This window comes from Mauremys mutica, chromosome 15, assembly GCF_020497125.1.
Source record: "Mauremys mutica isolate MM-2020 ecotype Southern chromosome 15, ASM2049712v1, whole genome shotgun sequence".
NCBI lineage: Eukaryota > Metazoa > Chordata > Testudines > Geoemydidae > Mauremys > Mauremys mutica.
Window position 1 is genome coordinate 28,946,377 of NC_059086.1, and position 24,538 is coordinate 28,970,914.

Below are 24,538 nucleotides of genomic sequence, written 5' to 3' on the forward strand. Positions count from 1 at the left end.
GTATGAACATAGAGAAGAAATATTTGATAATGGGCTCTTTGGTCTAGCAGAGAAGGGTCTAGTAAAATCCAATGGCTGGAAATTGGAATTAGAAAGTCAGACTAGAAAATGAGAATACAATTTTAAAAGTGAGGATGATTAAATACTGTAACAATTTACCATGGGATCTGGTGGATCCTCCATCACTGGAAAGGTTTGAAATCAAGGTTGTATGTTCTTTATAAAGGATCTACTGTCATGCAAACATGAATTTTTTGGGGGAAGTTCTCTGGCCCATGTTCTAGAGGCCTTAGACAGTATGATGTTCACTGTGTCCCTTGGTCCCTCACAGCTATTCTCCAATGAACAGAGTTCTTGATATTTTTCACTAGGAAGGTGGTGAAGCACTGGAATGGGTTACCTGGGGAGGTTGTGGAATCTCCATCCCTAGAGGTATTTAAGGCCGGCGTGAGAAAGCCCTGGCTGGGATAAATTAGTTGGTGCTGGTCCTGTTTTGAGCAGGGGCTTGGACTAGATGACCTCCGGAGGTCTCTTCCAGATCAAACCTTCTATAATTTTAGGAACTATTAGTTACCTTTGTTTTCTTCTCCTCTTGATTTTTCTTTTGCAGAGAGTCTCGAGAAGCAAATGGGTGAGTTTTCCTACTTGCTTGAATTCTTACAGTCCACTGACCATAGGTTGTCCGCCCTCAATAGGTTCCAACAACTTCACCTACAGAAGGGACGCTATCATGGCATGTCCCATGCATCCGGGAAGTGGAGGGTCTTTGTAGTTTACTCTGTAATTGTGGTATGTCATCGAGCGGAGACCTCACTAGCACTTTGCAAGGAAAGTCGGACGGATAAAGTTTCAAGGACAGTTATGCATGTGAGAAAAAACATCCAGGCACTTCAGGAACTGATCATATCCATTCAATGAAAATGCTCTGATGGGGAGAGTTGCGGGGCTGAGTTGTTAATCTTCCATGAGTCTATGAACTCTTAGTTACGTTTGTTCTTGGCCATATTATTATAAAAACTGTTATTGTTATCTTTAAATAAATATGTATCTATATGTATCTACATATATATTTTCCTTTATAGGAGACTTAGGAGACAAGAGAATAAGTAAGTCTGTGTCCTTTTTCTTCTCTGTGCTCTACTGCTATTTATGAATCTTGTAGAATGAAAAGAAAAATGATTGAGTTATTAGACATCACCCTGCTTTTTCGTTTTTGATAGAGCAAATTACTTGTCTATTTTTGTCAATAACATCGATCAGCACTTGCTGATTCTCAGCAGTCCTCTTCATACATTGTTGAAATTTAAATAGACTTACCCTGTGCTGATTTGTATTTTCCAAGAACCATAACACTCTTGCAGAGACATAGTATGAAAGGCAATATACACATTGAAAGGACTCTGCCTAAAACAGTAAAAGGAATACAACTCTTGATGTAAATGGTGTTACATCGTACATTCGTAGCCGAACCCATATTAGCAGAGGAGCGTAGTGTCTCATATTCACCTTTTGCTAATTAGGTGTGGCCATGAAGCTTTTTTTTTAATTGATTAAAGCAAGAATAGAGAATATTATATCTACTATGTGGTGGGATAGGAATGGGGCTAGCCCACGGATTGAACAGCTAGTTCACTACCCATGCCCAATATTTATGCTAATCAACAAAGAAAGGATCTCCTTCACCCTCTTCAATTCATAAGTCAGTGGACATACACTGAACTGTTTTCTTCTCCTCTCCATTGTTCTTTTGCAGAGGAAGCCAAGGAGAAAATGGGTGAGTTTGCCTACTTTCCTCACTGTTGACAGTCCACTGACCAAACATTTTCTGCTCTCTATTGATTCCAACAATTTCAACTGCAGAAGACATGTTATAATTGCATATCCAATGATCGTGAGAAGTGGAGGGTCTGTGTAGCTTTCTCTGGAATCGTTGTATGTCATCGAGCTGAGACCTCACTAGCACTTTGCAAAGAAAGTCAGAAGGGTAGAGGTTCAAGGGCAGTCAGGCATGTGAGAAAAAACATCCATGCACAACAGGAACTGATCATATCCATTAAATGAAAAAGCTCTGGATGGGGAGTGTGGCAAGTTTGAGTTGCTAGTGCTGTGACTGACCTTGTAGTAGCTGGCACCATGCAGACATTCCACCCTGTGCCTCAGAGGTGGAGGGAGAAATGTCCTGGCCAAAGAGCTTCCCCGAAACTTGGAACACACATTCTGTGCAGAACACCCAGTGAAGGCTCTTTGACAATCCCCCTGCAAAGAAAGTGCTGATCGTCACACTGAATGTTGGCTAGAGCAGGAACTAGAACCTAGATAGTCTGTCTTCCGGTCCCGTGTATTCACTATAGGAGCAACGTGTTGGCAGAAACTTTCTATGGGAATGTGCTTATTTTGGGTGTTGCGGGGGGGGACACAACAACTTTTGGGATGAAAAAAAGAGCAAGAAAGATACAAAAGGGTTTCCATAGACTGTAAAGTTTCTGTTTCCTACATACTAAAATGGAACGTTTTGATTTTTCACTTCAAAATGAAGGAGACATTGTTCAGGTTCGTTTCAGTTCCCCAATCATGTGGGGGCAGTGTAGGCACAGATGCCAACTTTTTCATTTCCTCGATGGTGCTTGACCACCTCTCTGCCCCAGCCCCCGTGCCTACTATACCCCTCCCCCCAAGACTCCCTCCCCGTGTCCTCCCTCTCCAACTCCACCTCTTCCTGCCCCGTTCCACCCCCTCTTCCAGGAACACCCCACACTCTTTCTGCTTCTTCCTGTCCATGCTCCTCCCCCTGAGTACCACCTGCCCTCTGAAGAAGAGCTGCTCAGTGAAAGGCTGGTGGCGCTGGGGTGGAGGGGGAGGAGCTGATTGCTGGTGCCAGCTGCTGGTGCAATTTCTGTCTCAGCAAGCTCTATCCCTTTCACTGGAGATGACCCAAGCCCTTCAGAAGGAAAGTGTTCACTGGGTCCCGGGTCAGAGGGCACGGTTTTGATCTTAATGAGGACTATAGAGGTTAGATTAGCTCTGTATTTGGCTCTGTTGCTGGAATAGTGTGTGCAGTTCTGGTGTCCCCCACTGAAGACAGAAGTTGTCAAACTGGAGAGGGTTACTGGTCCTTTCATAGCAGAAGCCATATTTGCAGAGGAGCTAATATGTTATATTTACCTTTTGCTAATTCGTTCTGGCCATGAAGCTTTTTCTTAAATTGATTAAAGTAAGAATATAATCTTCTTATCTACTACATAACGAGATAGGAATGGGGCTAGCCCACGGATTGAAGAGCTAGCTCACTACACATAGCCAAGATTTATGCTAAGTCAATGGACATACCCTGAATTGTTTTCTTCTCCTCCCCATTTTTCTTTTGCAGAGCAACTCCAGAAGCAACTGGGTGAGTTTGCCTACTTTCCTCAATTCTTACAGTCCACTGAGCAGAGTTTGTCGGCCCTGTCTAGGTTCCAACTTGAACTGCAGAAGGGACGTTCTCATTGCATGTCCCATGCAACTGTGAAGCGGAGGGTCTGTGTAGATTACTCTGTAATTGTGGTATGTCATCAAGCTGAAACCTCACCAGCACTTTGCAAAGAAAGTGAGAAGGGTAGGGGTTCAAGGGCAGTTGGACATTTGAGAAAAAATACATCGGCACGCTAGAGGAACTGAACATATCCACTCAATGAAAAGCTCTGGCTGGGGAGTGTGGCAGGACCGAGTTGCTAGTGCTGTCCCTGACCATGTAATAACTGAAGCCATGTGGACACTCCACCCCGTGCCTTAGCGATGGAGGGAGAATTGTCTTTCCAAAGGGCTTTCCCCAAACTTGGAACCCACATCCTGTTCAGGGCACCCAGTGTAGGCTCTTTGAGAGTCCCCCTGCAAAGGAAGTGCTGATCGTCACACAGGAATGTTTTCTAGAGCAGGAAATAGAACCCCAAGATATTCTGTCTTCTAGTCCTGTATATTCACTATGAGAGCAAGGCGTAGGCAGGAACTTTCCATGGGAATGTGTGTATTTCAGAGCGGGGGGGGGGAACCTTTTGGATGAAAAAAAGAACAGGAAAGACACAAAAGGGTTTCCCTAGAGCCAAAAGTTACTATTTCTTACATGTTAAAATGGAGCGTTCTGATATTTCACTTCAGAATGAAGGAGACACTGTTAAGGTTCGATTGAGTTACCCAGTCACGTGGGGGCAGTGTAGGCACAGGTGCCATCTTTTTCATTTCCTCTATGGTGCTTGACCACGGCTCTGCCCCAGGTCCCGTCACCACTATATATACCCTTTTCCCCAAGACCCCAGCCCTACCCCACCTCTTCCTGCTCCCACTCCGCCTCTTCCTGCCCTGGTCCACTCACTGTCCCAAAAACACCCCACCGTCATTCCGCCTCTTTCTTCCCTGGCTCCTCCCCCCCAGCACCTCCTGCCCTCTGCAGAAGAGCTGATCAGTGGCAGGCAGGAGGCGCTGGGGTGGAAGTGGAGGAGCTTATTGGTGGGGCCAGACGCTTGTGCATTTTCTGTCTCAGCAAGCTGTTTCCCTATCACTAGAGCTGACACAAGCCCTTCAGTAGGGAAGTGTTCGCTGGGCCCAGGCCAGAGGGCATGGGCTTGACTTTAATTAGGACTATAGGGGTTATATTAGCTCTGTATTTGGCTCTGTTGCTGGAATAGTGTGTGCAGTTCTGGTGTCCCCCACTGAAGAAAGAAGTTGTCATACGGGAGAGGGTTCAGAGGAGAGCACCCGAGTGGTTAAAGAATTAGATAACATGTGTTATAGTGATAGACTCAACGAGCTCAATCTATTTAGTTTAAAAAAGAGAAGGGGTGAGTTGATTGCACTCTAAATGTATGAACATAGAGAAGAAATATTTGATAATGGGCTCTTTGGTCTAGCAGAGAAGGGTCTAGTAAAATCCAATGGCTGGAAATTGGAATTAGAAAGTCAGACTAGAAAGTGGGAATACATTTTTAAGAGTGAGGATGATTAAACACGGTAACAACTTACCATGGGTTCTGGTGGATCCTCCATGACTGGAAAGGTTTGAAATCAAGGTTGTATGTTCTTTGTAAAGGATCTCCTGTCATGCAAACATGAATTGTTTGGGGGAAGTTCTCTGGCCCATGTTCTAGAGGCCTTAGACAATATGATGTTCATTGTGTCACTTGGTCCCTCACAGCTATTCTCCAATGAACAGAGCTCTTGATATTTTTCACTAGGAAGGTGGTGAAGCACTGGAATGGGTTACCTGGGGAGATTGTGGAATCTCCATCCTCAGAGGTATTTAAGGCCCGGCTTGAGAAAGCCCTGGCTGGGATAATTTAGTTGGTGCTGGTCCTGTTTTGAGCAGGGGCTTGGACTAGATGACCTCCGGAGGTCTCTTCTAGATCAAATCTTCTATAATTTTAGGAACTATTAGTGACCTTTGTTCTGGTCCATATTCTTACCAAAGGTGCTATTGTTATGTTTAAATATATTGCTTTTCTTTTTTTTTTAGGAGAATTGGAAAATAAAATAAGTAAGTCTGTGTCCTTTTACTTCCATGGGCTCTACTGCTCCTTTTGATAGAGCAGATTACTAGGTTAATTTTGTCTATAACATATATGAGCCCTTGCTGGATCTCAGCAGAGCTGCTCGTATATTGTTGCAATTTAAATAGACTCACCCACTCCTGACTGGTATTCTCCAAGAACCATAACACTCTTGCAGAGACACAGTATGAAAGACAATGTCCACATTGAAAGGACTTTTCATTGAAACAGCAAATGGAATGCAGCTCGTGATGTAAATGGTGTTACAGCTCCTTTCACAGCCGAACCCATATTAAGCAGAGGAGCGAAGTGTCTCATATTCACCTTTTGCTAATTAGTAGTGGCCATGAAGCTTCTTCTGAAATTGATTAAAGCAAGAATATACTCTCTTCTATCTACTACGTAGCGGGATAGGAATGGGGCTAGCCCACTGATTGAAGAGCTAGTTCACTACCCATGGCCACTATGTATGCTAATCAACAAAGAAAGGATCTCATTCACCCTCTTCAATGCATAAATCAATGGACATACACTGAACTGTTTTCTTCTCCTCCCCATTTCTCTTTTGCAGAGGAACTCCAGAATCAAATGGGTGAGTTTACCTACTTGCTTCAATTCTTGCAGACCACTGACAAAAGGTTGTCTGCCTTGTATAGGTTCAAACAACTTCCACTGCAGAAGGGAAGGGAAGTGGAGGGTCTTTTTAGATTACTCTGTAATTGTGGTATGTCATCGAGCTGAGACCTCACTAGCACTTTGTAAAGAAAGTCAGACGGGAAGAGCTGCTCAGTGGAAGGCTGGAGGTGCTGGGCTGGAGGAGTTGGAGCTGATTGGTGGTGCCAGCCGCTGGTGCAATTTCTGTCTCAGCAAGCTGTTTCCCTTTCAATGGAGATGACCCAAGCCCTTCAGAAGGAAAGTTTTCTCTGGGTCCCGGGTCAGAGGGCACGGTTTTGATCTTAATGAGGACTATAGAGGTTAGATTAGCTCTGTATTTGGCTCTGTTGCTGGAATAGTGTGTGCAGTTCTGGTGTCCCCCACTGAAGACAGAAGTTGTCAAACTGGAGAGGGTTACTGGTCCTTTCATAGCAGAAGCCATATTTGCAGAGGAGCTAATATGTTATATTCACCTTTTGCTAATTCGTTCTGGCCATGAAGCTTTGTCTTAAATTGATTAAAGTAAGAATATAATCTTCTTATCTACTACATAACGAGATAGGAATGGGGCTAGCCCACGGATTGAAGAGCTAGCTCACTACACATAGCCAAGATTTATGCTAAGTCAATGGACATACCCTGAACTGTTTTCTTCTCCTCCCCATTTTTCTTTTGCAGAGCAACTCCAGAAGCAACTGGGTGAGTTTGCCTACTTTCCTCAATTCTTACAGTCCACTGAGCAGAGTTTGTCTGCCCTGTCTAGGTTCCAACAACTTGAACTGCAGAAGGGACGCTCTCATTGCATGTCCCATGCAACTGGGAAGCGGAGGGTCTGTGTGGATTACTCTGTAATAGTGGTATGTCATCAAAGACACAAAAGGGTTTCCCTAGAGCCAAAAGTTACTATTTCTTACATGTTAAAATGGAGCGTTCTGATATTTCACTTCAGAATGAAGGAGACACTGTTAAGGTTCGATTGAGTTACCCAGTCACGTGGGGGCAGTGTAGGCACAGGCGCCATCTTTTTCATTTCCTCGATGGTGCTTGACCACGGCTCTGCCCCAAATCCTGTCCCCACTATATATACCCTTTTCCCCAAGACCCCAGCCCTACCCCACCTCTTCCTGCTCCCACTCCGCCTCTTCCTGCCCTGGTCCACTCACTGTCCTAAAAACACCCCGCCGTCATTCCGCCTCTTCCTTCCCTGGCTCCTCCCCCCCAGCACCTCCTGCCCTCTGCAGAAGAGCTGATCAGTGGCAGGCAGGAGGCGCTGTGGTGTAAGGGGAGGAGCTGATTGGTGGGGCCAGACGCTTGTGCATTTTCTGTCTCAGCAAGCTGTTTCCCTATCACTAGAGCTGACACAAGCCCTTCAGTAGGGAAGTGTTCGCTGGGCCCAGGCCAGAGGGCATGGGCTTGACTTTAATTAGGACTATAGGGGTTATATTAGCTCTGTATTTGGCTCTGTTGCTGGAATAGTGTGTGCAGTTCTGGTGTCCCCCACTGAAGAAAGAAGTTGTCATACGGGAGAGGGTTCAGAGAAGAGCACCCGAATGGTTAAAGAATTAGATAACATGTGTTATAGTGATAGACTCAACGAGCTCAATCTATTTAGTTTAAAAAAGAGAAGGGGTGACTTGAGAGTCCCACCTCAAAATGAAGGAGACATTATTAAGGTTCGTTTCAGTTCCCCAAACATGTGGGGGCAGTGTAGGCACAGATGCCAACTTTTTCATTTCCTCGAGGGTGCTTGACCACCTCTCTTCCCCAGGCCCCCTGCGTACTATACCTCTCTCCCCAAGTCTCCCTCCCTGTGTCCTCCCGCTCCAACTCCACCTCTTCCTGCCCCGTTCCACCCCCTCTTCCAAGAACACCCCACCCTCTTTCTCCTTCTTCCTGTCCATGTTCCTACCCCTGAGTACCACCTGCCCTCTGAAGAAGAGCTGCTCAGTGGAAGGCTGGAGTTGCTGGCCTGGAAAGATTGGAGCTGATTAGTGGTGCAAGGCGCTGGTGTAATTTCTGTCTCGGCATGCTGTTTCCTTTTCACTGGAGATGACACAAGCCCTTCAGTAGGAACGTGTTCTCCGGGTCCCGGGCCAGAGTGCACGGTTTTGATCTTAATTAGGACTATATAGATTATCGTAGCGCTGTGTTTGGCTCTGTTGCTGGAATAGCGTGTGCAGTTCTGGTGTCCTCCACTGAAGAACGAAGTTGTCAAACTGGAGAGGGTTACTGGTCCTTTCATAGCAGAACCCGTATTAGCAGAAATGCTAATATCTTATCTTCACCTTTTGCTAATTAGTTGTGGCCATGAAACTTTTTCTTAAATTGATTAAAGCAATAACATAATCTTCTTATCTACTACATAACAAGATAGGAATGGGGCTAGCCCACGGATTGAAGCGCTAGCTCATTACACATAGCCAATATTTATGCTAAGTCAATGGACATACCCTGAACTGTTTTCTTCTCCTCCCCATTTTTCTTTTGCAGAGCAACTCCAGAAGCAAATGGGTGAGTTTGCCTACTTTCCTCAATTCTTACAGTCCACTGAGCAGAGTTTGTCTGCCCTATGTAGGTTCCAACAACTTCACCTGCAGAAGGGACTTTCTCATTCCATGTCCTATGCATCTGGGAAGAGGATGGTCTGTGTAGATTACTCTGTAATTGTGGTATGTCATCAAGATGAGACCTAACCAGCACTTTGCAAAGAAAGTCAGAAGGGTTGGGGTTCAAGGGCAGTTGGAAATTTGAGAAAAAAAATAAATCTGCACGCTAAAGGATCTGAACATTTCCACTGAATGGAAAGCTCCGGCTGGGGAGTGTGGCAGGACCGAGTTGCTTGTGCTGTGCCTGACCTTCTAATAACTGAGGCCATGTGGACGCTCCACCCCGTGCCTTAGCGATGCAGGGAGAATTGTCTTTCCAAGGAGCTTTCCCCAAACTTGGAGCCCACATCCTGTTCAGGGCACCCAGTGTAGGCTTTTTGAGAGTCCCCCAGCAAAGGAAGTGCTGATCGTCACACAGGAATGTTTTCTAGAGCAGGAAATAGAACCTTGATATTCTGTCTTCAAGTTCTGTATATTCACTATGAGAGCAAGGTGTTAGCAGGGATTTTCCATGGGAATGTGTCTATTTCAGGGGGAAAAATACTTTTTGGATGAAAAAAAGGAACAGGTAAGACACAAAAGGGTTTCCCTAGAGCCAAAAGTTTCTATTTCTTACATGTTAAAATGGAGCGTTCTGATTTTTCACTTCAAAATGAAAGAGACATTGTTGATTGAGTTACCCAGTCACGTGGGGGCAGTGTAGGCAGAGGCACCAACTTTTTCATTTCCTCGATGGTGCTTGACCACGGCTCTGCCCCAGGTCCCTTCCCCACTATATATACCCTTTTCCACAAGACCCCAGACCTACCCCACCTCTTCCTGCTCCCACTCCGCCTCTTCCTGCCCTGGTCCATTCATTGTCCCAAAAACACCCCGCCGTCATTCCGCCTCTTCCTTCCCTGGCTCCTCCCCCCAGCACCTCCTGCCCTCTGCAGATGAGCTGATCAGTGGCAGGCAGGAGGCGCTGGGTGGAGGGGGAGGAGCTGATTGGTGGGGCCGGACGCTTGTGCAATTTCTGCCTCAGCAAGCTGTTTCCCTATCACTAGAGCTGACACAAGCCCTTCAGTAGGGAAGTGTTCGCTGGGCCCAGGCTAGAGGGCATGGGGTTGACTTTAGTTAGAAGTATAGGGATTATAGGAGCTCTGTATTTGGCTCTGTTGCTGGAATAGTGTGTACAGTTCTGGTGTCCCCCACTGAAGAAAGAATTTGTCATATGGGAGAGGGCTTAGAATGGTTAAAGAATTATATTACTTGTGTTATAGTGATAGACTCAACGAGCTCAATCTATTTAGTTTAACAAATAGAAAGGGTGACTTGATTGCATTCTAAATGTATGAACATAGAGAACAAATATTTGATAATGGACTCTTTAGTCTAGCAGAGAATGGCCTAGTAAAATCCAATGGCTGGAAATTGGAATTAGGGAAATCAGACTTGAAATTTGGCATAAATTTTTAAGAGTGAGGATGATTAAACACTGTAACACTTTACCATGGGTTCTGATGGATCCTCCATCACCGGAATATTTGAAATCAAGATTGTATGTTCTTTTAAAGGATCTCCTGTAATGCAAACATGAATTGTTTGGGGAAAGTTCTCTGGGGCATTTTCTAGAGGCCTTAAACAGTATGATGTTCATTTTGTCACTTGCTCCCTCACACCTATGCTCCACTAAACACAGTTTTTGATATTTGTTACTACGAGGGTGGTGAAGCACTGGAATGCGTTACCTGGGGAGGTTGTGGAATCTCCATCCTTAAACGTATTTAAGGCCTGGCTCAAGAAATCCCTGGCTGGTCTAATTAGTTGATGCTGGTCTTGTTTTGATCAGGGGTTTGGACTAGATCACCCTCTGAGGTCTCTTGCAACCCTAATCTTCTATGATTCTATGAACTACTGGTTACTTTTTTTCTTGACCATATTATTGAAAAAGGTGATAATGTTATATTTTTGTATGTATATATATATATATATATATATATATTTAGGAGACTTGGAAAAGAGAATAAGTAAGTCTGTGCCCTTTTTCTTTTGTGTGCTCTACTGCTGTGTCGGAGTCTTGTAGAATGAAAAGAAAAATTATTCAATTATTAGACTGCACCCCACTTTCCTGGTTTTGACAGATCAGATTACATGGCTTATTTTGTCAATAACATATATCAGCACTTGCTTGTTGTGTGAAGTGCTGTTCATACATTGTTAAAATTTATATACACTCACCCACTACTTGTTTTTATTCTCCAAGAACCATAACACTCTTGCAAAGACACAGTACCAGAGGCAATGTACACTGAAATGACTCTGCATAAAACAGCAAACGGAATGCAGCTCATGGTGTTATTGGTGTTACTTGTCCTTTCATAGCAGGACCCATACTAGGAGAGGAGCTAATGTGTTATATTCACTTTTGCTAATTAGTTGTGGCTAAAAGAACAGGAAAGACACAAAAGGATCTCCATAGAGTCTAAAGTTTAGGAACATTCTGATTTTTCACTTCAAAATGAAAGAGACATTGTTATAATTCGATTCTTTTACCCAATCATGTGGGGGTAGTGTAGGCACAGGAACCAACTTTTTCTTTTCCTCCATGGTGCTTGACCATCTCTCTGCCCCAGGCCCCATCCCTACTATGCCCCTTCCCCCAAAACCCCTTTATTTCTCTACGTCTTCCCGCTCCCACTCCATTTCTTCCTGCCCCGTTCCACCCCCTCTCCCAAGAACTCCCTGCCCTCCTTCCACCTCTTTCTGTCCATGCTTCTCCCCCTGTGTGCCTCCTGTCTTCTGCAGAAGAGATGATCAGTTGCGGCCAGGAAGCACTGAGGTGGAGGGGGAGGAGCTGATTGGCAGGGCCTGCCAGCACATGATGAGTAACCACTCTTTCTTTCTGTGGGTGCTCCACTCCTGGAGCTCTGTTGAAGTCGGCACCATAGAGGTTGTTGAGAGGAAAGAAATGTTCCTTATCCGAATATTCAGGAAAAAGTCAAATAGGAGATATGTGAGCCTGTATCTCATTTTGCAAACAATGGCAGGGCAGCAAGAATGATTTTGCTTTGATTTCTGAGGTGATCTTACAGAGTGTGATCTTATCAAGGAAATATTTTGCAGCCAGCTGTAGATTGCACCCAGACAATCACGTTAAGTCTTAAACACCTCTATGGGGTTTCATACAGTGCCCCAAGGGGGCAACTCTTGATATTGAAATCCCAGAGCATCCCCTTGGATGGGAAACTTCTTTTGCAAACTTCAAGGGCCTTTAATTTCATCCCACATCAATGAGGGGGTTTCTCCCCTCACACAGCAGAGTGCAGAGCGTGCCGGAATAACCACAAAGCCCAGGAGTCTGACAGATGCCAGGTCTCATGCTCAGAGGTCTTGTTCCTTTCTGCCAGAAGAGTTTCCTGGATGCCCTTATCCCTGGCAGCAGGGTGCTGAGGTTGCTGTCCCTCTGCATGCCTGATATCTCCAGGAGAGCTATTATCCCTTTTATCTACAATCCCACCTACTGTTCACCAGGGTGTTATCCAAGAACCCATTCACCATTCCTGTCCCATGACTGGGTCAGTCAAACACACATTATCTGTAATCGGAACAGGTGCAATTTCTTTCTCAGCAGAGCTGTACCCTTTTCCTTGAAGCTCACAAAACACCTTCAGTAGGCATAGTTTTGGTAGCCAGTGGGCCAGAGGGCATGGGGATGATCTTAAGTAGGACTCTGAAGGTTATATTAGCTCTGACTTTTGTTTTGCCATTGGAAAACTGTGTCCATCTCTGGTGTTCCCAATTGAAAAAGGAAATTGATAAATAATAAAGGGTTCAGAGAAGAACAAGGGAAATGATTAAACGATTAGAAAACATATTTTATAGTGATAGACTGCCCATTGAGGAGGTCCCAGAGGACGAGGACCCAGTGACAAATGTCATTGGAGCGGAGGCCCCGATGAGAGTGGCCCTGCCCTTTATCCGCACTATACAGCAGAATAACGCTACCATCTGGCAGTCGCCTTCGTCAGTCCCCCCCACGGCGCGGCGGGTTGAGAGGAAATACTCGGTCCCACCCAAGGGGTACGAGTATTTGTATATACACCTGACCCCGGACTCCCTGGTGGTTCAGTCTGTAAATGAACGGGAGAGGCATGGACAGCCTGCTGCAGCGCCGAAATCTAAAGAGTCACGGCGCATGGACCTGTTGGGGCGCAAAATCTATTCAGCGGGTGGCCTTCAGCTCCGGATCGCGAACCAGATGGCGCTCCTCTCCCGGTACACTTTTGACATCTTGGTGTCCCTGGGGAAGTTTTCAGAACTGACCCCGCAAGCCTCACGCCAAGAGTTTTCGGCGCTCTTGGAAGAGGGCAGGAAAGCCTCCCGGTCCTTAATTCAGGCCGCCCTGGACTCCGCTGACTCGGGAGCCAGAACTGTGGCTTCTGGGGTGACCATGAGGCGCATTTCTTGGCTACAGTCCTCCACCTAGCCTCCGGAGGTGCAATACACCCTCCAGGACCTCCCCTTTGACACCCAGGGTCTATTGTCCGAGAAGACTGACTCGAGAATTCAGACCCTGAAGGACGGCCGGATTGCTATTCGTACTCTGGGCATGCACACGCCAGCCACCCAGAGAAGGTCGTTCCGACAGCAGCCCTACTGGCCCTTCAACCAGGCCAGGTCCAGGCCCTTTAACAATTGCCAGACAGCCTCATACCGCCGCAAGCCGTCGGGGGGTAGGCATAACCAGGCCCAGGGCCCCTCCAAGGCCCCTCAAGGCCCCAAACAGGCCTTTTGATGGGACGCCCGAGGACGGCCCACCATTCTCCCTCCAGGATCCATCCCTATTATTTTCAAACCGCCTTTCCCGCTTCCTCCAGGCGTGGTGCTCCATAACATCGGACAGCTGGGTCCTCAACACCATCCAGCACGGCTACTGCCTACAGTTTATTTCGCCCCCTCCCTCCCACCCGCCCTCCCGTCCCTCTTCAGGGACCCCTCTCACGAGCAAGTCCTCTTACACGAGGTCCAGACTCTGTTGAGCGTGGGTGCCATAGAGGAGGTGCCTTACAGCAGGCGGGGCAGGGGATTTTATTCCAGATATTTTCTCATCCCCAAGGCGAAAGGAGGTCTTCGTCCCATCTTAGATCTCCGGGAGCTCAACAGACACCTGTGCAAGCTCAGGTTTCGTATGGTCACCCTGGGGACCATCATTCCTTTCCTGGATCCAGGAGACTGGTTTGCCGCCCTCGACATGAAGGATGCATACTTTCATGTGGCAATTTACCTCCCCCACAGACGCTATCTGCGCTTCGTGGTCAATGGCGCACACTACCAATTTGCGGTACTGCCCTTCGGCCTATCCACCGCACCAAGGGTTTTCACCAAGTGCATGGCGGTGGTTGCCGCAACCCTCCGTCGGCGTCGAATTCATGTCTACCCATACCTCGACGACTGGTTGATACGCGGGCCATCCCAAGAGCTGGTAGCGGACCAAGTGGCCGAAATACTGTCTCTGTTCCGGTCACTAGACCTCCTTATCAATGCCGAGAAATCCTGCCTGACTCCAACGCAAAGAGTGGAGTTCATAGGAGCGGTCCTCGACTCCAACTTAGCCAGGGCCTGCCTTCCTCGTCCTCGGCACCAGACCATGGTCTCGATCATACGGGACCTGCATGCCTTCCCCACAATGACGGTGCGGTCCTGCCTACGCCTACTGGGTCACATGGCAGCGTGTACATTTGTGACCGCGCACGCCAGGCTGCGCCTTCGCCCATTCCAGATTTTATTGGCAGCGGTGTACCGCCCCCATCGCAACCCCGTAGACATGGTGGTGACGGTCGCAAAGCCCACTCTCCAGACTCTCAACTGGTGGCTGGACCCGGAGGTCGTATGCGCAGGGGTCCCGTTCCGCCCTCCTCGACCGTCGATCACCCTGACCACAGACGCCTCAGCGCTAGGATGGGGTGCTCACATGGGCGACCTTCACACGCAAGGTCTATGGTCGGCTCAGGAGCTCTCCCTCCACATCAACGTCTGGGAGCTGAGAGCGATCCGCTTGGCATGTCTCGCCTTTCGGTCCCACCTGCAGGACCGCTGCGTAGCGGTGTTCACAGACAATACGACGGCGATGTTTTATGTGAACAGGCAGGGCGGAGCCCGGTCCTCCCTGCTCTGCAAAGAAGCGATGCTCCTGTGGGACTTTTGCGTGACCCACTCAATTAGCCTAGAAGCGTTTTTTCTGCCGGGAGTACAGAACATGCTGGCCGACCGCCTCAGCAGGTCGTTCACCTCCCACGAGTGGTCCCTACGCCCAGATGTGGCCCACACAATTTTCCAGAGGTGGGGATTTCCCCAGATAGACCTGTTCGCCTCCAGGGAGAACAGGAAGTGCCACAGGTTCTGCTCGTACCAGGGTCGAGCTCCGGGATCTCTGTCAGATGCATTCCTCTTCACATGGACAGATCACCTCCTCTATGCATTCCCTCCGTTCCCGCTCTTACACCGGGTGCTACTCAAGCTTTGGAGGGACAGGGCCCGCGTAATACTCGTCGCTCTGGCCTGGCCGAGACAACACTGGTACACCCTGTTGCTCGAGCTCTCGATTCGGGATCCCATTCCCCTCCCGGTATGGCCAGATCTCATCACTCAGGACCTCGGCAGGCTTTGTCACCCGAACCTGCAGTCCCTGCATCTTACAGCTTGGTTCCTGAGTGGTTGACCCGCGCAGAGAGGGACTGTTCGGCGGCAGTGCAGCGAGTCTTGCTCGAAAGTAGAAAGCCGTCGACGCGCTCTACCTATCTCGCGAAGTGGAAACGTTTTGTGATTTGGTGTGACCAACGAGGCCTTAACCCATTCCTAGTCCCCATCCCGACCATCCTGGACTACCACTGGTACCTTAAAGACCAAGGTCTAGCGATCTCCTCCTTGAAGGTGCACCTGGCAGCCGTGTCGGCGTTTCGACCGTCTATGGGTGGTCGGTCCATCTTCTCCAACGAGATGGTTTCCCGATTCCTTAAGGGCCTCGATCGTTTGTACCCGCCGATACGTCGTCCTACTCCAACGTGGGATCTGAATCTGGTTCTGGCCCAGCTTATGAGACCACCCTTTGAGCCCCCGGCCACGTGCTCTCTCCTTTATCTCTCTTGGAAGACAGCTTTCCTCGTGGCGATTACATCGGCCAGACGAGTGTCTGAGCTCCGCGCCCTGACGGCCATTCCTCCGTATACCGTCTTCCATGGTGACAAGGTGCAGCTTCGGCCACACCCAGCCTTCTTTCCTAAAGTGGTGTTGGCTTTCCATCTCAACCAGGAGATCTTCCTTCCGGTCTTCTTCCCGAAGCCGCACGCCTCATCCCGTGAGCAGCAGCTCCACACCCTGGACGTTCGCCGGGCCCTCGCTTTTTATATTGATCGGACGAAGTCCTTCCGGCGTTCGACTCAACTGTTTGTGGCGGTTGCCGATCGCATGAAAGGCGAGCTGGTCTCTTCACAGCGAATTTCCTCCTGGGTGACGTCATGCATACGAACATGCTACGAGCTTGCTCACGTGCCACCATGTCGCCTCACCGCTCACTCAACCAGAGCTCACGCCTCGTCGGCAGCCTTCCTAGCCCATGTCCCCATCCAGGAAATCTGTAGAGCGGCTACCTGGTCTTCCGTTCACACCTTCGCTTCCCACTACGCGTTGGTGCAACAATCTAGAGACGATGCAGCCTTCGGCTCCGCAGTCTTACACTCTGCCACGTCTCACTCCGACCCCACCGCCTAGGTAAGGCTTGGGAATCACCTACATGGAATGCATAGGAGCAATCACTCGAAGAAGAAAAGACGGTTACTCACTGTAGTAACTGTTGTTCTTCGAGATGTGTTGCTCCTATCCATTCCAGACCCGCCCTCCTTCCCCACTGTCGGAGTAGCCGGCAAGAAGGAACTGAGGAGCGGACGGGCCGGCTGGGGTATATAACAGGCGCCATAGCGGCACCACTCCAGGGGGCGCCCAGCCAGCCCGCCGGAGTTGCTAGGGTAAAAATGTTCCGGAGAAGCCGTGCACGCGCGGCGCGCACACCTACATGGAATGGATAGGAGCAACACATCTCGAAGAACAACAGTTACTACGGTGAGTAACCGTCTTTTTCAGTGAGCTAAAAACTTTCCTTTTTGACTGCATTGAAATGGATTTTTTTAAATGTTTTTCATTTAAAAAAGGGAACAAAATGTTTCAATTTTATCAAAACAGAATGTTTTAGTTGACCTGAACGTTTTGGAGGAAATTTCAAAATTCTTTCTTTTCGTTCTTTTTAGAAGAAAAAGCTAATTTTACAATAATGGAATTTCCTATGAAATGGAAATTCTGGTTTCTGCCCAGCTCTAACTAAACCATGTTCTCAGCCTCTTTCTTATAGGGCCATTTTTTATATCTGTACCTCAGTGTGTGATGTCTGTTTCCATAAATCTAACTTTCCATTGAAATCAATACAAATTTTAAGTGAACTGTCATTACGAGGCCTTGTGAATAAAATCTGGTCCAACACTTGTTCATTTCTATTAGATGAAACTGGGTCAGAACATTTTTCCACCTACTCTGATTTCTCTGTTATTTATTCTGTGCTCATCTCCATGGGTTCTGAACACATTGTAATTTCTAATAGTAAACATATTGATGTTGCTTTGTCTTTTTCCCTAGCTATGACATCTTGTTTTATTTGGTTATTAGTTTTGGTTAGCTGGGTTTGATTTTCTCTTTTATAACTAAGGAAATGCACAGGTTCATATATGATGAAGATGATGATGAGCTCCAGAGTGGTGTTTTCAATAAACAGTCTGGACTTAATCTTGCTCCCATTGAAGTCAAAAGGTGCTTGTCATGAATCATAGAAGATCAGGATTTGAAAAGATCTCAGGAGGTCATCTAGTTGAAACCCCTGCTCAAAGCTTCAGTCCTTGTGGGATCAGGATCTTTCTGCTTTTGCAGTGAGAGGAAGATGGATAAATTTTGCAGTTGAGATTCAGGGCTGTAGAGTATTTTCTACTGGCAGGTGGTCTCTCAAATGCTATAGCATGGAAACTGGTGCAATTTCTTTTGTGCAACATTTTCAGACCCTCTCCCTCCTAAGAATGTCTGACAGGGTCTGCTGTGCCAGAAACCAAAGTGTGTGTGTGTGTGTGTGTGTGTGTGCAGAGGGAGATGTGACTCCATCCCCCTACATGGAAGGAAGGCTTAACACACTCTGCTCTTCTGTTGCATCTTTTTTTGGTGTTCAAAGCTCCTTCATCAGATTCATGGAATTTTATGTAGAGAAAGAGTGAGCCGGAGACTGGGCTGGATATGTGTGAGGATAATGCACCTTTTCTCCTTCACCAAAAGAGAGAATCCCCATAAAACACAATCCAGTTCACAGAATCTTTAGTTTTGTAACTATTAGTTCTGTCTGGAGTGGTTGCAGACGTGTATTCCACTCAGGTGTGTTTGTGGTCAGTGCACTGGGGCTGGAGATTTTTCCTTTAGCAGCAGAACTTGTCAGGGCAGTGCATGTGCTCAACATCTCCTTTTAGTCTCTCTAGAGGCTATATAAGGATGGCACTGCCCCAACCCCTCTCAGTTCCTTCTTGATGCCAGTGGTCTTAGTTGGAGTTCCCCGTGCACATTTTCTGTTTTTTTCGCTCTGCATCACACTGTTTTGCTGAGCTTTTCACTTTGAAATAGTTTTTAATAGTTGTCCATGGTAGAACCTACAATCTAATTAGATATAGTGTAGTTTTTATAGTTAGTCATTTTTAATGTTTTGTGTTGCCCAGCAACAAGGGTTATGCAGTGTTCTCCGGGCTTCAGCATTGCCTGTCATGTGGGGTCTCTGTCCACATCTGTGACTTACACACTTGCTGTTTGCTCCGCCCAGGAGTTGGTCACATTTGAGAGAGTTGTTGTTCTTTTAAAAAGAGAACACAGATGCCAGGTAAACTTTATCTGAAGCAGCAGTTGGTGGAGCGAGCCATAAGGCCTGTATCAGTATCAATACCCTCCACCGCCTGTGGGTCTAACCATCCTCAGCTGCCTTCCACCCATGAAGTGGCAGAGGACAAACCTTGGGACTCTTATTCTCCCTCAAAGAGGGAAGTTGGCTCTATGTCTCGGGAACCATCTGGAAAGAGAACCCATGAGACAGATTGGGGAAAGGAAGGATTCATCATCTTCCTCCTCAAACACAGCCTGGAGATGTCCAGATGGTAACCAGGGTTGTACTGGGACAGGAGTTTTCCTGTACCATACTGTTGACTCTGGATCCAGTGCCTACAGACACAGATGTGGCAGCAATAGACTTGTTTTGTTTGTCATGCCAACCTCAGCACCACCTCAGGGGTCAACAGGACTATCGATACCATCTGCTATTCCAGGCCCTTCAACTTCTTCAGCATTGGGGCCAACGTGGATGCCATCAATACCCTTGGCACTGCTGATGAAACAGAGAATATCTTCAGCACAGGGATAGGGAGAGGTTTAGGTTGGATATTAGGAAAAAACTATTTCACTAGGAGGATGGTGAAGCACTGGAATGGGTTACCTAGGGAGGTGGTGGAATCTCCTTCCTTAGAGGTTTTTAAGGTCAGGCTTGACAAAGCCCTGGCTGGGATGATGTAGTTGGGGATTGGTCCTGCTTTGCGCAGGGGATTGGACTAGATACCTCCTGGGTCCCTTCCAACCCTGAGATTCTATGATTCTATGAAAAAAAATGGTGCACCCATATCCTCTGCAGAGCACTCGAGATTCCTCTCTCCCTCTGTGGAAGAAGGGCTCAGCCAGCTCTGCAGAGCTGCAGTCCCTTACCTGAATCTCAAAGCCCTTTGAACTCCACACTTTTCCACATTCCACATAAATATCTGTGAGATTAATCATCCAAACCATAAAACATCAGCACAGTAAATTCTTCCAGCTGTCTGGCTATCAATTTCTCTAACTTTTTTTTAAATTTAAGTCATCATGGGTTTTGAACAATTTAATTCATTTACTGGGAATCTTTGATGCATGGTACCAAGGGAAACACTGAACAAGAGTTTAAAAGGCTGTAATAATTGTTTTTGTTGATTTTTTCCAGATGAAACGAAGAAGGAATTAGGTGAGTGAAGACCTATGTACACCCTTGCTGGTGTCCCCACTCCCATTACTTGGATATTTGGAGAGAGGGGCCATTTCTCCTGTCTCTCTTCCATCTCTCTGGCTGCTCCTGATGGAGAAGGGGATCCTGACAGTCTATGTTCTTCCCCATCCATAGCAGGGAATACAGCATCTCCAGGCAGACACACTGCAGCTCCCCACACTGCTCACACATACCAGGCAGCATGGGAGATGTGGCCTGATCCCTGTTGTCTGTCTCAGCCTGAAGGGTGGGACAGATCCACTCTCTCCTTGACAGCCACATATGGGATCCAAAATACCTCAGTAGCCATAGCTGTAGTGTCACTGATTTAGAGTTCATGTACACAGAAGCTGGTGTATGTAATTCCCAGTGCAAGCAGACAGACACATGCCAGCTCTGCTCGAGCTAGCATGCTAAAAATAGTTGTGTAAGTGCAGTGAGACAAGTAGCAGCTCAGACTAGATGCCTGAACATGTACCCAGGGGTCAGGTGGAATTGTATTCATGTGGTTAACCCTAGCCATCATGGTCACTCTGCTATTTTTAGTGCACTAGCTCAAACAGAGCTGGTACATATATGTCTACCCATGCTGGGTATTACACCTCCCAGCTGCAATGTAAACCCACATTGAAGGGAATTGTCCTTCTGTGTCCTGCCTAGTAGGAGCTGAGTTGCTGTGAATACAGCCTCTGGTCGTTGGAAACACTGTGTGTGGATGGGAAGGTTCATTTTTTGTTTGAGTGAGAGGGGAACATGTAAGAGGGCGTTAGATCAAAGCCAATGAGAGCAGGTAACATGGGGAGGTGACTCATTAGCTAGAGGCTCAAGACAGAGCAGATCTCAGACAGATCAGGACCCCTGCCCTGGTTTCTAATCTTAGCTCAGAACAGCCCATGTGTGTGTGTGTGTGTGTGAGAGAGAGAGAGAGAGAGAATGGCCATTCAAGTGCCATTTTTTTCTATATTAACTCTACCAAAAGGAATCACCCCCTAATGCATCCTCCCTTGCCCTCAGTCTGGAACTTCCCTACTGCTGGAGGGAGGAAATTTCAGTCAATGCCTCTCTTAATTCAATGTCTGTTGTTTTCTTACTTTCATTTCAGAATGGAAAAGGGCTCAGAACAATTCAGGTAAGAGAATATACAGCACATGGACAGAGGTGCTGATACTATGATGATAGATGCAGCGTGAGACCCTCAGTACATTAAAATCTATTCCATTACTAAAGAAATCAGTAGGTTTGATACTATAATCATACTAGAAACACCACCTGTTCTTATCAGAGACACAGCTCCTAAAGGTCCTTCCCAACTCCTAAACTAATTTCTGGGCCTGATTCTGACTTTATTTACATCAATTTCACACCATTGTAACTCCACTGACTTGCATGGAGTTATTCCTGAATTACAAGTCAGTTCAGAATCAGCCCCCAGTGAGAGATTTCCATGAGTGACGATTGATGGTGTGATATTCCAAAACATCTAAGTGATTTCAAAGCACAAATCTCATTGCAACTCAATGGGATCTTGTAAACGGGGCCTATATCTGTTAGCACCCCACTGTGGCAGGATGGAGAAATTCACTACCTGACTCCATCCCCCTTATGCCTCCACCCTCAATTCTGTATTTGTCAAGTTCATAGTCTTGCCCTTTCGCTGGGTCCTTAGTAGTCTCAGTCCCCTTCAGGATCATGGGGAATTGGAAGTTCCTTGACTCTAGTTGGGTAGAAAGCCCTAGATCTCCATGTTTTGGAGCTTTCTTCTCAAAAACTCCTTGGCTGGAGTAGGTAGGGGAACCCGGGCCCATCCACTCCACTGGGTTCCATTTCAGGGTCCTTGTTTGAAACAGCCAGAACCAGTTCCTGTCTCTCCCTTGCGGCTCCCTGAGCTGCCTCCTACCTCTCCTACTCTGGAGGCTTCCCCAGCCTCTTGGTCTGCTTCTCTGTCTTTGCCATGTTGGCTTCTCAAGCAGCTTCTCTCCAGTGTGCTGGAAGGATCCTCTCTCTGCAATCCCTCTGCCTCTCTGGCTACAGCCTTTCTCCCCACGAGCTCCCCCTCTCAGTGAGGCCCTTAACCTTTTATCAATACCCAGTTCTTCCCCACTTAATTCCCTTCCCCCAGTTACTCACTGAGGTAACTACTCCCAGGTTAACTTGAGCTTCCTCCTGTCTCCTTGTGAAGCCTGTGTGGGGAAGGCTGGGCCCCTGACCCCTTCAGAGGGCCAGCTACGCTCTAACAGACCTGTGCTCCCAAGTCATTTCAGCCCAGCTCCTCCACGGTAATGATCCCAATGGGAGTTAGGCACCTAAATACCTTTGAGGAGCTGGGCCTCAGTGTTTAGTTGGAATGGGGTTTTCAAAAGTGCCTAAGAAGGAACTTTGAGATTTCAGCCACTGTGAAGGCACAGATGATATGGTGGCAGGAATGGGGACTGTGATGAGAATCATAATGTAGTGGTGGTGAGACCACGAAGGGGACTGCAGTGGTGACAGAACGAGTCGATGAAGTTTATGAGGGCACCATGATGAAGACAGTCATGGGATAATTGGCTCTGGTGATAATGGAGACTGATTTTGATGTTGCTGATTATAATAATTATAGTGAGAGACAATTAAAATGGTGCTGAGGTGAGGAAGGACACAGTGATGGTGATCTGACAATGAAAATAGTGCAGATAATAATTTGCTTGCTACAGCAGCTTTCTGCTGACTGTCTCAGAGCTCTTTACAAGCAATTATAAAACACCTGATTAGGCTGGCACTGTATTGAGCTTACTGAGGAGTAAACCAACTATCAGAGAGCTTATGTAACCTGACCAATGTCACACAGCAGCAGAGCTGGGAACAGAACCTAGGGGTCCTGATTCCAGGTCTAATTATTAGGTAAAACTTTAGTTTAATTAATAATTAACATACCCCTATTACTATCATTGTGCATCCTATTTATTTACAATGATAGTAATAGGGGTATGTTGCCATGACCAGTGTTTCAGATCTTCATAATCCAATTCTGTGTTTTATGATGAATTTCTCATCATGGTTAGCTGTCATAGCAAACATATTTTTTTGCCATTTGTCCCACACAAAACATCCCATAATGCTAGACACATAGTGGCCTGATTCAGCTCTCAGTTACAATGGTGAAGGTGCACTTTGCTGGCCATTAGTTTAAGTGAAGTTACTTTGGATTCACACCTGTATAACTGAGCTCAGAATCTGGCCCAATTTGAGTGCTAATGTAACTAATATCGGAAATGAGACTTGCGTGATATTTGCACAAAAATAAAAGTGCAGATAATAATTTGCTTGCTACAGCAGCTTTCTGCTGACCATCTCAGAGCAAAAATTCTGGATCACTTTTATTTTTGTGCAAATATCACGCAAGTCTCATTTCCGACAGAGTTCAATGTAACATTGAATTGGCAAGTGTGCAGCACTGGTCAAGTCCTGCAGTCCGTACTCAGGCAAAACTCCCATTGAAATCAGTGGGAGCTTTGCATGAGGAGAGGCTTCAGGAAAAGGCTCATAGTGTATATTTCCCTCCTATTCCAGTGCATACTGGCATTATAGGAGTGGTTCTCAAAAAGAAAACTCTCTTCCTGTAGATGACATCACTCTTAATGGAGTCACGGCCCACCCCAACCTCTCCATTTCTGGGGATGAGAAGAGTTTTACACATGAAGCCCAACCTCAACAAGTTCCACCAAATCCAGAGAGATTCGATTCGACTGTCTGTGTGTTGGGCGCTGAAGGATTCTCCTCTGGAAAGCACTACTGGGAGGTGGAGGTTATGAGCAGCACTGACTGGGACCTGGGAGTGGCCAGAAAGTCAATACAGAGAAAAGGAAAACTTTCTTTGTCTCCTAAAAAGGGATTCTGGGTTCTGGGTCTGAGTGGGAAAGATTATTGGGCAAAAACAGACCCATGGACCCGGGTCAATGTGCAGAAAAAGCCCAAGAAAATTGGAATTTACCTTAGTTACCAACAGGGGCAGGTGACTTTTTTCAATGTAACTGACATGTCTGTGTTGTTCACATTTAATGATTGTTCATTCTCAGGAGAGGTTTATCCATTCTTTAAAAATTCACAGAAAGAAACAACAATGAGAATTTGTTCAATTTAAGAGGAATAAATATAACATGACTCTGATGCTGATTTTATATGGATGTAACTGCAATCAAGGTTTTCATGAATGTATTTTGATGAAAAAAATCTGTGTTTTTTTTTAAATGTACATTGCCATGCTGTCTTCATTACATGTTTTGCAATAAAATGTTTTCATTTCTTATTTGTTTTTTGCTTGCGACTTTTGTCCAGTACAATATTTGACTAGCACAGTGATTTTGGGGAATTTGATGCAGATGTTAAAAACAAGAAAACACCATCCATCCTCTCTAACACTTTGGTTATTGATAGCTTCACCTCGGCGGCAGAATAACAAGAATCTCATTGCTAATTTCAGCATTTTCCTCTATAATAAAAGACAGATAACATGAATATCTCACTAATAACCATATTTTGGGATGATATCATCCTGTATTACGAAGTTGCAGTGACTGGAACAAAATTTAGACTAAAGATAGATTTCCACTATAGACAAAATTTTTACACATCCACCTCCCTGGTAAAGTTATCCAGTCTTCCTGACA

The 24,538-nt window shown here is 46.5% G+C and overlaps 1 protein-coding gene across 2 annotated transcripts; it reads left to right on the plus strand.

The window, feature by feature from the left end:
• The first annotated feature begins 1,454 nt into the window (after nucleotides 1-1,454).
• Nucleotides 1,455-24,177, plus strand: LOC123350380 (butyrophilin subfamily 1 member A1-like). Of its 2 annotated transcripts, XM_044988933.1 has the most exons (6): nucleotides 1,455-1,774; nucleotides 3,368-3,388; nucleotides 6,852-6,872; nucleotides 19,851-19,871; nucleotides 20,995-21,021; nucleotides 23,495-24,177. In XM_044988933.1, exons 1-6 carry the CDS (start codon nucleotides 1,639-1,641, stop codon nucleotides 24,010-24,012), a joined length of 744 nt encoding a protein of 247 aa, XP_044844868.1. In that variant the 5' UTR covers nucleotides 1,455-1,638; the 3' UTR covers nucleotides 24,013-24,177. The 2 variants fall into 2 exon arrangements, with proteins under 2 accessions (XP_044844868.1, XP_044844869.1); XM_044988934.1 differs by lacking the exon at nucleotides 6,852-6,872 and having other exon boundaries at nucleotides 1,756-1,774.
• The last annotated feature ends 361 nt before the right edge of the window (nucleotides 24,178-24,538 follow it).